The sequence below is a fragment of the Pipistrellus hanaki genome (genome assembly GCF_964339955.1).
Source record: "Pipistrellus hanaki genome assembly, chromosome: 19".
NCBI lineage: Eukaryota > Metazoa > Chordata > Mammalia > Chiroptera > Vespertilionidae > Pipistrellus > Pipistrellus hanaki.
The window spans coordinates 8,738,116-8,753,595 of NC_140521.1; the positions used below are offsets into that span (position 1 = coordinate 8,738,116).

At 46.7% G+C, this 15,480-nt stretch overlaps 1 protein-coding gene across 2 annotated transcripts in view; it reads right to left on the reverse strand.

Moving 5' to 3' along the window:
* Window positions 1-5,243: 5,243 nt before the first annotated feature.
* SBNO1 (strawberry notch homolog 1) overlaps window positions 5,244-15,480 on the reverse strand; it is a 52,581-nt gene continuing 42,344 nt past the window's right edge. For both annotated transcript variants that reach the window (XM_084867774.1, XM_084867773.1), the window contains 4 exons: window positions 14,594-14,731; window positions 14,015-14,091; window positions 12,390-12,583; window positions 5,244-11,291 (listed from right to left, as the gene is read on the reverse strand). In XM_084867774.1, coding sequence (XP_084723900.1) covers window positions 11,149-11,291; window positions 12,390-12,583; window positions 14,015-14,091; window positions 14,594-14,731 — 552 coding nt within the window. In that variant the 3' untranslated portion in view covers window positions 5,244-11,148. The remainder of the gene's footprint in view (window positions 11,292-12,389; window positions 12,584-14,014; window positions 14,092-14,593; window positions 14,732-15,480) is intronic.

Here is a 15,480-nt window from a genome sequence, read left to right on the forward strand (position 1 = left end):
CCCTGTGTTTGCATAACGGTGCGTCTGAGCTCGGCCAGGTGTTGCAGGAGCAGAAGCGCCTACTACGCGCCGGACGCGGCGCCGGGGGGACAGGAAGGAGCGCGGCCACGTTTCTCCTCCCCTGGAGTTCGCCTCGCAATGTGGGTCCTCCGAGGACCCCCGGCCCAGCCCGTCCTCCAGGCTGACTGCATCAGGGGTGGTTGGGATGAGGGGGTGAAGCTTTGGAAGGTGCTCTGTCCCGGTTTTGTGCTTCAATAAGTGAAGCTCCTCAGCGTGCACAAGAGATGCCCACCGGGGGCCCTCCCTGTGGGGAACAGCGGTTTGGGAACCTTTAAATGAGTCACAGACTTGGAGACATCCGGGCCTGGTGCGGAAGGGTGATCCGCCAAGCCTGCCTTCCTCCCCACCGTCACCGGCACCCCTTGGGATCCCCGTTAGGCTTGTCCAGCCAAGGATGCTGCGGGACATTTTATTTCATCAACCAATGAGTGACACCTTCGCCTACCCTCCTTCCCGGACCCCCCTCTCCCCGCATACACACACCAGGGATCCAGTATCAAAAGTAGCCACAATTCAATTGTTTCAGTAACCACTTTAGAAAGTAAGAAGAAACCGATGAAACGAATCTTTAATACATTTTAACACAATATATCCAGGACACTGCGTTTTCCATGTGGAAAGAATGTAAAGAAGTTAAGATATTTTGTATCATACAAAGTCTTCAAAAACACAGCTGTGTATTTTACACTCATTGTATCAGAATGCAGACCCTTCAGTTCACAGGCCAGCGCTCTATCTACTAAGCCAAACCCGGTAGGGCTTTATTTATTTTTAGAGAAAGAAACAGGGAGAAAGAGAGAAACATAGATGCGAAAGAGAAACATCAATCAAGTAGCTGCCTCCTGCACGCCCCTACCAGGGACCTAGCCGGCACCCCAGGCATGTGCTCTGGCCTGGAATTGAAACAGCAACCAACCCTTCAGTGCATGGGACACCCCACCATCTGAGCAACACCGGCCAGGGCCATTTAGTATCATACTCTCAAGGTTCATCCACATTGTAACGTGTACCAGTATTTTGCTACTCTCTTAGTCACCGCAAATACTGTTCCACTGGAGAAACAGGAAACACCACCAGTTGATCGACTGTTGGATTGTTTCAATTTTTTGGCTGTTATAAGTACAGCTGCTCTGAACATTTGTATACAGTTTTTTCTATGGACAACAGCTTTCAATTCCTTGGGGTATAACCCAGGACTGGAATTGCTGAGTCTTATGTTTCACTTTTGGGGGAACCACCGAACTGCTTTCCATAGTGGCTTCACCATGGTACATTCCCACTAGCAATGCATGAGGCATCTAGTTTCTCCATATCTTTACCGACACTTGTTATTACCTGACTTTTTTTTATTTTCCTAATGGGTGTGAACTAGTATTTCCTGGTTTTGATTTGCATTTCCCTAATGAGCAGTGATGGTGAGCATCTTTTTTTTTTTTTTTAATATATTTTATTGAGCTTTTACAGAGAGGAAGGGAAAGGGATAGAAAGCTAGAAACATTGATAAGAGAGAAGCATGGATTAGCTGCCTCTTGCACACCCCCTACTGGGGATGTGCCCGCAACCAAGGTACATGCCCCCGATCAGAATCGAACCTGGGACTTGAGCCAAACTGGTTTCGGCTGCTTGTCCATTTTTAAATTTTATTATTGGTCACACAAGAAAAGGCAACTGGAATTTTTTATAGGACTTGTATTATATTGGTGTATCAATTTTAGGCTCTTCAGTTCACGAACCCAAGTAGCTTTCAATTTATATAGGTTTTTGTGTGGGGTTTTTTTTTTTGTGTGTGTGTGTGGGGGGGGTTGTTTTATTTTGTTTTGTTTTGTTGTTGTTGTTTGTGGGTTTTTTTGTTTTATTTTGTTTTTTTGTTTTTGCTTAATCACCCGAGGACATTTTTCCCATTGACTTTCAGAAAGAGTGGGGAGGAAGGGGGAGAGACAGAGAAACATAGATGTGAGATACATTGATTGGTTGCCTCCGGCATCTGCCCCCACTGGGACAGGGATCCAGCCTGCAACCCAGGTTATGTGCCCTTGACTGGAATCGAACCCTGGACCCTTCAGTCCATAGGCTGATGCTGTATCCAATGAACCAAACCAGCTAGGGCTAGGTATTATTTTTTTATTGATTTCAGAAAGGAAGGGAGAGCAAGAGGCAGAAACATCAATGATGAGAGAAAATATTGATCTGCTTCCTCCTACATGCACCACACAGGCCCCATACTGGGATGGAGCCCAAAACCAGGCATATACCCGGACCAGGAATCGAACCTTGACCTCCTGGTTCATAGGTTGACACACCGGCCGGACTAGGTCTTCTTTCTTTAATTTCAACAATGTTTTCTAGTTTGCAGTGTGCAAGTCTTGTACTTCTTTTAGTTAAATTTATTCCTAAGCATTTCATTATCTTTGATGCTATTGTAAATTAAATTTTCTTTTTTAATTTTTTAATTTATTGATTTTTAGAGAGACATCAATTTGTTATTCCACTTGTTTTTGCATTCATTGGTTGATTCTTGTATGTGCCCTGACCGGGGATCAAACCCACAACCAACAAAAACATAAAAACTAGCCTTAACCGGTTTGGCTCAGTGGCTAGAGCATCGGCCTGCGGACTGAAAGGTCCCAGGTTCGATTCCAGTTAAGGGCATGTACCTTGGTTGTGGGTATATCCCCAGTGTGGGTGTGCAGGAGGCAGCTGATAGATGTTTCTCTCTCATCGATGTTTCCAGCTCTCTATCCCTCTCCCTTCCTCTCTGTGAAAAATCAATGAAATATATTTTTTTAAAAACATAAAAATTAAGTATTGCAAACTCCATTAGCATCCACCCAGCTCTTTGCCTAAACCTTGCTGGTAGTTCTTCACAACAGTGACCTGGAGCAGCAGAGCAATAGCGTGCCACGTGCGTCTCCTAACCCAACGGTGCACTCGCCACCCGGGGTGGGCAGCTTTCAGAGGACAAAGCCAACTTCCCGGGAATTGGACTCTAAAAATAAGCATCTTTGCACATTTTTAAAGCCTCCTTTCTCTCCCTAAAGGCCTGCCCAGATGGCTTCTTTACATCCTGCTCTCAAATGACTAGCTGATAAATATTCATATGTATGGAACTTGCACATTCTCCAACCCCCAGCCAATTAACATTTGTACTTTCCCCATCTCAGGGGTATTTGCCTTGTCCCCGGGCCCTGTCCTCTGTCTCACACACACACACACACACACACACACACTCCTGCTCGTGTGCAGAGACCCGTTCTTTGGCTACCTTATGGCTACTTTGCCGAGGGCAGTGGTTCCCTACCAGGGGTGAGTTTGATCCTCAGGAGAGATTTGGCAATGGCTGGACACTGGAGGGGGGGGGGGGCAGCTCGGGGGCGGGGTAGTGTGCCCTCCTGGCATCTAGTGGGTACAGGCCAGGGGTGCTGCTAAATGCCCTCCAATGGCACCGGACGGACAGCCCCACCCTGCAAAGCATGGCCGGCCCAAATGTCAATAGTGCAGGGATCCAGGGCACACGTGGCGGGGCTGACAACAGACTTGAATACACAAAAAAAACAGGAGCAGAACAACTCAGGATGTGCAGGGTCTACTGGAAGCCTGGTCTCTCATGTCTTATTCAAATTACTACTCGACTTGTTAAAGCTCTACATTTAAAAACAAAGTTTCTCTTCAGTCTTCAAGCTCGAGGAACCAATATTTTAGTCAAAATGCAACGCACACCCTTTTCACTTGCTCTTCAATTAATGCTCAATTATCTTATGTATTTGACAAGATTAAATTCCCCTAAACATTAACACCATTTACAAATGATTAAATTCCCTTAAGTGCTGTGTGCTACAAATAGGAGGACTCGCTGGAGCGTTTCAAACCCCGCAGAGACGACTCATAAAGCCAAACCCTGAACATCTCAGAAAGCCCGCCCCCCCCCCCCCCCCCCCCCGTGCCGTCCTCCAGGGCGAGGGCAGGGTGGGGAACATCTGGTCTTCGGCTGGGTAAGGCCCTCGACATCATTTGGTCTGGCCCGGCCAGGCATTTGTGGTGGTGAGTTAATTAAATGTCTAACCAAATACAGCGGCTTTTTAAGTTGATAATTCTGTGTGGCTTGGGAATGTTTTTAATATCCAAATGGCCCTTGGCAGCAAAAAGGTTCCCCACCCCTGCTCCAGAGGGAGCAGTCACCCCTGGCCCTGATCACCTTGGGGACAAGGCCCCCCACCCCTTACTGGCTCCCGACCTCAGTGCCTGTCACCTCGTCTGTGAAGTGACGGTGAAGGTGCCCCCATATGGGAAAGGGATCTAGTCACTTCCTGGGCAGCTAACCCCTCTCCTTTTGAGCTGTCCTCTCCCCCATTCATTCCCAACTTCTCTGGTAAGGAGCTTGGACCAGGCTTCCTGGCCAAAACTCACTTCTCCCCCCGTGAGCAGAGCTCAGTCCTGGCATACAATCACCCCCCTCCTCTCCACCCTCAGGGCAGAGGGGCCGCCCGGACCTCCACCCGTGGGCCGCACAGCCGTCCTGACCCCAGGACCACGTGTTGACCGTCTGTGAGACTAGAATTACTACCCATGAGGAGTCACCTCCGGGGAGAGCATGTGGCCGGATGCTAGACACACAGCAGTTGCTTATTAAACACTCGCTAAATAAATGAGTATTACGTTCGGGCACCAAGTGCATAGAAATGAGAAACTAAAAGGCCTGTCAGAGCTTACGAGCAGAGTAACTTCACCTGAAAACGAGGGGGCTGAGGGCTGTGGAGGTGAGTCCAGAAAGCAACGGACTGCGCCGGGCATACACCCAGCCGAGCTCGCCACTGCCTGCGGCTTGTCTGCATCCGTTTCTGTTGTCGTCTCGTGAGCCACAGGCTGGGTGGCTGGCTGTTCACCAGCAGGGATGGATTTTCCACAGACAGCCTCATGCTCCATGTCTTCCACTCGTGGCTGCCCTTGTTCTGTGGCCTCTTTCAGAGAAGAGGCTGGGCGACCTGTCTCAGCAGTGGGAGCAGGACCTTGGCCAGACCCAGTCCTGACGGCTCCACAGTGTCCCGGCCTCCATCCCACCCACATCCCAAGTCGTCTCCTGCAACTCATTTTAGAGGCACGGACACGTAAAAGCCGCTCTCCAGGAGAGCGTGTTGGCACTGTTACGGCCCAGAACCCGGACAAGGAAAACACGGAGAGAGGGGAAGTGTATTAGCTGGTTTAATTTATTTAAGAATCTTACAAAGAAAGAAAACCAAAGGAAACAAAACAGAACAAAACAAGAAAACCCACAACAACGAGACACAGAGTTTGTTACGCTTCGTGGTTGATCGCTTTTCCTGGCGAGGGTCGGCCTCGCTCGATGCAGCCCGATACGTTTTTATTGCATGAGACCCAGTGTGGAGAGCGACACCTCGGAGCGGTGAGAACAGTCGTGTCCGGACACCCGGTGGGTCCTGGTGACCACGAAGGCCGGGCCACGCAGTGCAGTATCAGAACAGTGCGGACCTTCACATACAGACGGACATTCACACCGAGTAGCCATATCAAAGGGGAGACTTAAACAAAGAGAAGGAAAGAAAAACAACGCCAACAGTCCACACATCCACCTTCATTGTCAAATTGTCTTTGGACTCCATCGCGTTGTCTCAAGACGCACCATGTCGGGTCGGCGAAGGAGGAAGGTCTACGCCTACGTATAAAAGTATCCTTTGCTCAGCGGAGGTAGAACCTGGTGGAAGTTTTATTGCGGAGATACCACGGGCCTCTTCCCACCTCCCGGGGTCGATGGTAGACACAAGTGGTTATTGAAAAATAACATCAGTAGTTTGCAAATTCGGTATAAACCATGGACAGGATGATTTGTGTGTCTGATGATGAGACGTCAACGTGCTACGTAGAAAACAAGCTCTCTGCCCCCCCAAGGCGGAGTCAGAAAGAAGGTGGAGCTCCTTTACCCTCTTCAGTGCCACAATGCTGCCGCAGCAAGGAAGGCCCGGGGCGGGGCCTGGGGGCGGGAGAGCCGGGCTGACCTCCAGGCCTTGGCTTCCCCAGGCTGCCCCCTGGGCTGACTACACTGAGGGAAACCTCAGCCTGCCTGTGCCCTGCCACGTGGCTGCAGAGGCCATGGCTGCTGCTGCAAAGCTCGGTTCAACGGCATCAGAGGAAGGCTGGCCGGTGGCTGAAGGGCATTCGTGCTGGAGCACGTCCCACAGCAGGACACACTAAGTCTCCCAAGGCTTCGCCAAATGCAGAGAACTTTGAAATTTTCAACAAGTCTACCAAGTTCAACAGGAATGAATGAAACGTGTTCACGAAAGAAAGGCCCATGAAATGCTCATAAAAAGCCCTCTGTTTGCCTCCTGGGTGACGGACCCCGCCCTGTGGGCTCACCAGTCACCTGCCTCTCTGCCGGCAGCACTGACCGAGAAGGAAGCCTTGGTCCAGCTCGGCCCCCGGTGTGTGGTCAGGAGCAGTTCACCAGCACCGTGAGGTGACAGGACTGCAGGAGAGCCCGCGGCCAGCCCTTCCTCAGGGAATGCCGGGCTTACCCTCGGCACGGAATCCCCCAGGAGCCGAGGGCTCCCGGGAGCCTCCTCGGCGGGTTTGTTGCTCTCTGCCCAATGCCACCCGTCACCACCAACATAGGCTGCACCCGGTGCCTCCCTGTCTGCTGTCCATCTCTCCAACAGGCGACCTGAGCTCACTGCAAAGTACATCTCTGATGGTCCCTGGCAGTTAGAAAACAGGCCCAGGTTCTGGGAGAAACACGGGGCATTTGCAGCAGCAGCAGCAGGACATACCTCCGTGTGCAGGTCTGCAGGCTCTCCCCCAGCGGGCGGGCCTGGAACGGCTGGGTTGGCTGCGGAGCGACATTTGATCCCAATGCACTGAAGAAGTTAGAGGAGCTTAAAGGAAGTCTCGGGAAGAATTTTTTTTTTTTTAATGTGAAAATATCAGGCTCACTATAGCTTCCAAAGAGCAACATGAACGAGCATAACTAGTCATATAATGACAGTATCAGAAATTGCACTCAAGTTCACCCCTCCCCCAATACAATGCATTGCACACAGTAAATTGGTAATAAAAAGGCAAAACACAATCGCACATTGGAAAATATTAACACAAAACACACACATTGGAATTCAAAGCAAAGATGCAAAACTGAATTCTAAAATATGCGAATAAATTCAACTAAGTTTTCATACTTTTCTACATTAAAAAAAAATTTTTTTTTTTTTATACAATGCCCCGTTATAGGAAGTCAAGAAAAGAATAAATAGGATTGAAGGGAAAACCAGTTGGTAATGGTCTCAATTTACAAGAAATATTTACATTCAGAATTCGAAAGAGCTCAACGTTTCTATATATACACCCTTATGTACACATATATAAGTACAACATAAAATTAGAAGGTGGGTACTGATTTCACCTTAAGGACTCAGGAAAGCATGACTAGCTAGCTTGAGTGGCAGGTGTCTAGATGTGCTTCCTCCACCTCCATGCCCTTAAAAGACACTGCTTTTGTATTAGACATTGGCAGCCAACGAGGAATTTCTGCAAATGGATCTTGCTCACAGCTGTGGCCAGGTAGGCGTGGACTGTGAGCTGCATAGACTTCGAGCAGCCAAGTGTGCACGGTGTGTGTACATGGGTGCGGTGTTAGCAGGGAGACCCCAGACGCAGGGAGCGGAGTCAACAAGTGCCCGTCATCCCAGTGGTGACCGCTGTCACCTCACGGCCTGAACTAACCAAACATGTGATTACTGGGTCGCCTACCAGCGACTCTCAAGCAGCACCATTCTTAGGAACTACTGAATACCCCTCAGGTACATTTTAAAAACCAGGTTTCAGATGGGAACCTTCCTCTTCATCTCACCAAGAAAAGGACCCAAAGGGAAAATGCTTGGCCTCTACTCCTACTCCATCACCTGGGATGTCATTTCTGTTCTAGGCTTTTCCCTCTCTTGCTCAAAAGGCTCCCGTGACACAGCTGTAAAAGCTGAGCGGGTACCCTCCCCAGTCAAGCCTGCCACAAGCTGTCTAATAGCATCACAGCGGTTAGCGAGTGAATGCCCGGGGCCCCGGCCAGAAAACTGTCTCTAAAAGAGTCTATTTCCCTGGAGTTTGGTGTTCTAGACCTTTCACTTTTACAGATGAGGCAAAATAAAACGAAAAGGTGCATTGTTGCAACTCAAAAAGGTTTCTGAAGGGCTAATTGGACTGCAATAAATATATATACATACACGCACCACTACATCGCTTTGGATGCAGGATCTTGCTAACTTATATACTGGTGTAAAGATACTGATGAAAGGATCTGCAATTTAGCAGCACAAAGGGAAAACTGCTTAAGATGTTTACTTTTTGATCAAGTTGTGTTTAAAGTACTTGGTTAATACCTTTAGGAATTCACACCATTGACACCTATCCGGATAACCCACCAAACCTTGCAGTGCGGACGGAGGGTGCTGACTTAGGGGAACACTGATTCCCCCGAGGAACCGTCTGAGCAGCTCTGGACACTGTAAACTCTGAATACACCCCGTGACTCACAGGCCCAGCTCTGTGCTCAGAGTCGTATTGCTAAAAGGGAGAAAAGGCATTGCGGAGGCCACGTGGGCTCACACGGAGACCACAGGGCCCAGGGGTTCAGACAGGCATTCAGATCCTGAAATACACGGGCGGGCTTCAGACTTGATGTTCTGGTAGAGAAGGACCTTGAATGCCGGGTTTTCCCGTCATTGGCCAACCTGAACTTGCTGACTTGGCTAAGGGCACAGTGTAAAGGTCATATGCTCGCCTCCAGGAAGGGGGGCGGGCAGAGGCCCTGGCACGCCGCCCTATGCGGGGGTGTGAACGGCACCTCAGCCCCCGTCCACTTACGCTGAGTGCTGCCTTTTAGTGTCTCTTCTATCTGAGCGTTTTCAGAGGCCTTATTTCTGGACCTTATTTAAAAAGCAAAACAAAGCTGTTCTACCGAGAACAGAACACCTGCCTGCCTCTGCATCAGGGAGCTATTCCACAAGCAAACGTTACCTCATGAACCGTGGGGCCACCAACTGCAGCTAAAGAATCCCCGTCCTGACGCTGCCCGGAAGCACCGTGACCTGCTGGTACCCACACAGCACAGGGAAGCTGGCCTGCAGCCCGAGTCTGCCCTCCTCCCCAGCCCAGCCATTCGGTCGCACTGGAGGGGCCGGTGGTTGGGCTTCCTGTCCAGCTGCTTCACCTTAGCACGGGCGACAGTTCACACCCGGACGCCTGGGAGGCGCTGCTGCAGCTCCAGGCCGGGGCGGATCTACAGCCCTAACACGGCCTGGCCGGCAGTGGTGTGGACCGCTGCCTGAGGCACAGGGACCTGCCTGAAGATAAAAGTTGCATCCACTAGGCGAAATATGCCAAAGAACAGAAAGTACTCTCCATTCGTCTCTTAGGCATCAGGAATAACTGAATCCAAAGAAAGCACACCTGTGGTAAAGGCGACACAACCGAACTGACAGCCACGCTCAGGCGGGAAGAAACACAGAGGACGAAAGCCCCGCCTGCCACCACCATCACTGCCTCCCCGGCTCCGAGGCGTCTAAGGTCACAAAGGCAAACAGCTCAGCCGGAAGGATCCACAGGCACCACATCTCAGCCCTCAACACCTTCTCACCCTAAAGCCCGAGACACGCCGAGCAGCACCCGAGTTCTGCAGAACCCCGCAGACTGCCTCTGGAGGTGGTGGGGCCTAAACAAGAGTCCACTGCCGGTTCGGATAACAACTTTTTATTTGACATCTACAAGATGGTGGTATCTTGCAGCTTCTGACCAGGTTTATACAATCTCAGTTTTTCAATAGTGCAACCTGTGCAAGCAAAGAAAAAGGGAAGGAAACAAAAAGACCATTGTCCCCTCACTTGTTTGTATAAAACATCTATTATAGGCGAAACAAAACTTACCCATATTATAGATAAGTGTCTATTCACATTTGTACATTACCATTTTTAACAGCTTGAGATAAACTCTACAATGTCTTACAACACATTAAACAATATTCAAGTTACTAGGTAACAATAACAAGAAATAAACATACAGCAGAAGCCTCAAGTGTTTCCTCATTGTCTACTTTACAGCTCAAGTATGGTTTCCTTTTTTATGAACGACCAACATATTCCGATAATAAAGTAAAAAAAAAGATGATTTGCAAAATGGAAGCCAAGTTGTCCTTTTTTCTACAACCTATCTTAAGTTAAGGAAAATGGAATTTTGAGAAAAGCAGGCTTGTAGCCGTTTTTTGCAGCACTCATTAGGAATACTATTAATACATTAAAATCAACTTTTTTAAGAGTTTTATCACACACAAAAAAATGTTTGTACTTATCACCTTAACAAGAACCTGGGCCAGGGAGGATGGGGGTCGGAGAGGAGTCACGGGGTTAGAAGCAACACCCAGGTATAAACGTTATAAAAATGCAGTGACCAATGCTATTCACCTACAAATGTTTCTCTCCGTCACGTGACATCTGCTAATCTTGTTTACGCATGCTTTCAAAGACATGCACTGTCAGAACAGAAACTAGAAAAGAACCTGAATGTGTGATGTGCAACCTTTCGTTTCATGCTTTAATAGACCTAGTGTTTAATAAGTTGGAAAAAGAAACCAATACATATTTTCAATATTTATAGACCCAAAACACATGCATCCGGGGAGAACCCCACAGCAATGGCACGGATGACCTGCGTTAACCCTGAGCACTGTAGAACATTAAGTAAAGCCAGTTGGGAAGTTCCAAGCGTTTTTAAACCAATTGTGGTTCGTAGCCTTTAACAAACTCACAAACAAACAGACAGACACACGCACGCGCACACACCCTTTCTGCTCCCCAAAGTAGGAGCATATGGGAAGTACCATGGGCAAAGCAAAAGGAAAGACACATGTACCACCATCGGCACTGTTGATTTTCAGTTTTGCTATCTATTCCAGGTTTGTCCTTATTCCCAAAAAAATTAACTAGAGAGAGCACAACTGAAAAAAATTATAATTCTTTGGAAACTGTCCCTGATTTTTATGCAAATGATATGCTTCAACAGCATTTCAGATACATCCATGTTGAAACCTGTCTGTTCTTATGCGTTGCTCAAGCTGGCAATGCTCTGGGGGTGGCGCTGCTGCCAGAGCTGTTTCTGTTGGACCGCAAGCTGTTGAGACTGGTCTGAAGTTGACAGGAGATTTACAAGAGGAGCCACACAATTTGCAGGGATGATCAGACCTGCCATTAGAAACAAGAATTTTTAAAGGTTGCATTCAGGAGCAACCACACAGTATTTTACACTGCACAGCAAATTCCAAGTGAGGCATAATATTAAGTGTAACTAAACACCACTCCACACAAAACCTAAACAAATACCTAACAACCAAAATGGCTCTTTCAGAGAAACCCGATTCCTCGGCAGTGTTACCCACAAACACCTGGGCGTATGTACGGTCTTCACGCACACTGTCTCTTTGGGGGAAGCACAGACAGGGAAGCACCGGACCTTCCTCTCCATTATCTTTCTCAGCTCCCAACACCGCCCTCCTTGGCAGGTACAAATGCAACAAAAAGACTACAGAATTGTGGTCACAAACTCCAATGCTGACTGAAGCAGGCAGATGCTTGCACACTGGGCAGCAGAGGCCCTGGGTAAGAAAACTCTAGAGACTTCTCCCTGGTGGGAGCGGGAGGGCTCAATATCCCAGAGAAGCTGCTGTGTGTTTTGAAAAGATGAAAATCCAGGCTTTTGGATTTTACATTTTGGCAACTAATTCAAATAAATGAAAACTTGCAACCAAAAATACTTTGTGAAAAAAATGTTCACAGATTGCCTTTGGCCACAGGCGACCACCAATCTGCAGAGAGGAAGGTTCCTGCAAGTAACACAGAGACCAAGGAGCGGGAAAGGGGAAGGACTGGGGGAATCCCGGAGAGCCTGGGACAGAGCAAGTGGTGGCATCAGCTAGCCCAGGCCTGCAGGACCCCACCCACCCTCTGGGCAGTGGCTGAGTGCCATCATCTCAGCCTAGATGATAACCGTGACAGGGTGGACTTCAGACAACGTGGGGCAGGAGGCTGGGAACCTGCACAGACAGCCAGGGAAGAGGAGGAGGAGGGAGAGCAGGAGCAGCATAAAATAAAAGATCATCCCAGAACTTTAACCAGAATCAGCAATGTCCATTCAAGGTATAACTTCTGTTCAACTCTTTAAGAACATAGAAAGCAAGTGCTACCCCATTACAAGAAGAGATGGTAAGATTCTAAGGTGTAAAAAGCAAAATAAAGTCTTTTCCCCAGAACTCAAACAAAAACAAACAAACAAAAAACACTCACCTACAATCCGCTGTCCATCCTCTGTTCTCAGCCGAACTATCTGCATTTTCACGTTTGTGCCACTGACAGATGCTAGAACACCCTCAACTTTTGTCCAGACGCTCAGTACTGAGCCACATAATACATAATACGTGCGGCAACGAAGACCTATTTCACAAACTAATCCCAAGCTTGCTTTTTTACAATTGCCACGCCTAAGAGAGAGGGAGAGGGGAGATATTTATGAACACATACTCAAACAAAAGGCTAGCAAGGTCTACCCAAATTTCAAGTGGCAAAAACCTTGCCTTTACTGGCAGTTCCTTAGAGTATAATCCTTTCAACATACTGAATTCTTTCCAATGTGAACTATCACTACTGATTTTTAACATTAGTTATTTCTGGGACCTAACTCCCTATACAATGGCTGATTTACTGGTTTTATAGCCACTTAAGCACTTGTCATTTTCTATCCATTAGTTTACTTTGGATAATTACTATATTAATGCAAGCTAATAAAATAATCCTGCCAGTTATTTCTATAGTATTTCGGGTAAGTGGAAAAGGCCTCAGCAAACAAAATAAAAACATAGATTTACTTTAAAAGCTATGAAAAAAAGACATACAAGAATTACTTTCACAATTCATCGATAAAAATATCTTTCCAGCCGAAACCGGTTTGGCTCAGTGGATAAAGCGTCGGTCTGCGGACTGAAAGGTCCTGGGTTCGATTCCGGTCAAGGGCATGTACCTTGATTGCAGGCACATCCCCAATAGGGGGTGTACAAGAGGCAGCTGGTAGATGATTCTCTCTCATTGATGTTTCTAACTCTCTATCCCTCTCTCTTCCTCTCTGTAAAAAAAATCAATAAAATATATTTTAAAAAATATATATCTTTCCAGTATTAATTCAAGACAAATATACAGTATTGGGACACTTTTCTTGCTAAAACTCAAAGCAAATGTTTGAGAGGATTTTTGTAGGCTAATATTTAATATATTTTATCTAAAGTTTTCCTAAGAGAATTTCTAATACCACTAATTTATTCTCAAAACAAAAACACTGTTGCCTGGTTGGTGTGACACAGTGGTTGAGCATCGACCTATGAACCAGGAGGTCACAGTTCAATTCCCAGTCTGGGCACATGCACAGGTTGCGGGTTTGATCCCCAGTAGGGGGCGTGCAAGGCAGCCAATGATTCTCATCATTGATGTTTCTCTCTGAAAGCAATACAAATATATTTATTTTTTATTTTTAAAATATATTTTATTGATTTTTTACAGAGAGAAAAGGAGAGGGATAGAGAGTTAGAAACATCCATGAGAGAGAAAAATCCATTCAACTGCCTCTTGCACACCCCCTACTGGAGATCGTGCTAATCGCCAAGGCTACAGGTCAGGGCACATAAAAGAATAAACCAGGGGAGAGTCAACTGGGGAATAAGGGGCATATGTAATACTTTAAACCATTAAAAAAAAGAAAAATCAACCATACACCGCCCCCCTTATAAGCATTGCTGACTGAGAGCGCCACACCAAACAGCAAACAATGTGCTCATATATTTATAGACAGCACTAAAGTAAAGGCATGTTTAATTAAATCTTGATGACATTGAAGTATGTCATGAGAAACACGAAATACTGACCAATAAGCATGAGTACAAGTGTCGGCAGATGAATTATACTGATCTAACCAGTGAACCAGGGCATCATCCGAGACGACCTGTTGAAAGTAAGACAAAAACTCTGTTGGAAAGAATTGTTGTACACAAACTGGTTGCCTAATCTGGTCTGTAAAGCCAACTTAAGATGACTTCTATACAGAATACCTGACCCTTGCTACAAGCTGCACCTGAGGGACATTATCAACATTACCCACAGTTCCTCAAGGTATACGAATTTGTGCACTGGGCCCCTAGTAATAATGATGTTAGGAAAAACAAAGTCATTCACTGTTTTTCTAGAAATCACTGCAAAATATAAACAGCAGCTCCTAATGAAGCCAGAGTTGGTGGGAAGGAATTTCAGTCTTGCACATCTTCCCTTTATTTAAAAACTTCTAGTTTCATGGAAAGCTTTTTTCCTAACACAAGCTATTTTAAATCATCACCTTACAGGTTTCTTAATAGCAGATAACATCAAAAGTGGGTATAAACATATTTTCAATCTTACTATAAAACAAGTTATTTATAAATAGCATTGTGTACAAATGAAAAAAAAAGTACCTTCTTATATTTCTTCTTTAAATCAGCATAAATTTCTAATTTGAGTTGTTTCCCAGTATTTGGTCTGTAGACTAAGAAAAGCTTCTTTTTTGGGTTCACTTCTTTAACTAAGATGGCAGTCTTCTTGTTGTTTCTTATCTATTAAGAAAGTGGGGAAACACAAAGACCGGTGACTGCTCACTCTGAGACACACTGGTTGGTGCCATCACAATGGCAAGTGGAATCCCTGGACCACAGCAAAGCCAACACAGGAAACGGAGAAGGATGACACGCTGCAGGACAGTTTCACACGGTCCCTCCAAAAGGAGGGCTCGGGGACCTGAATTCTGAGGAGGCTGAAGACTTTCCTTAGAAAATGGTTTTGAATTAGCATTAAAAGCATAAATGTCCAGTGGAGACACTTCACAAGTTCCAGTCCACATACCTGACTCAGAACCCAAAGAGCCTAGAGACAAGTGAGGCAGAGGTCAAGGGAGTGGGCACGAAGGGACTTCACAGGAAAATTCTGTTACCTCTGAGATGTGGCTAAAACTTTTCATAGTCAAATGCTGTAAAAAATGTCACCCTTGCCGAAGCTGGTTTGGCTCAGTGGTAGAGCGTCGGTCTGCGGACTTAAAGGTCCCAGGTTCGATTCCGGTCAAGGGCATGTACCTTGGTTCTGGGCACATCCCCAGTATGGGGTGTGCAAGAGGCAGCTGGTCGATGTTTCTCTCTCGTCGACGTTTCTAACTCTCTATCTCTCTCCCTTTCTCTCTGTTAAAAATCATAAAATAGATTTTTTTAAAAAAATGTCACCCTCCTTCAAGTTACAATAAAACATAACCTCAAAGATAATGATTTTGATTACCCACAGGCCTCTGAGTTCATTTCATCCTTCGGTGCCACCT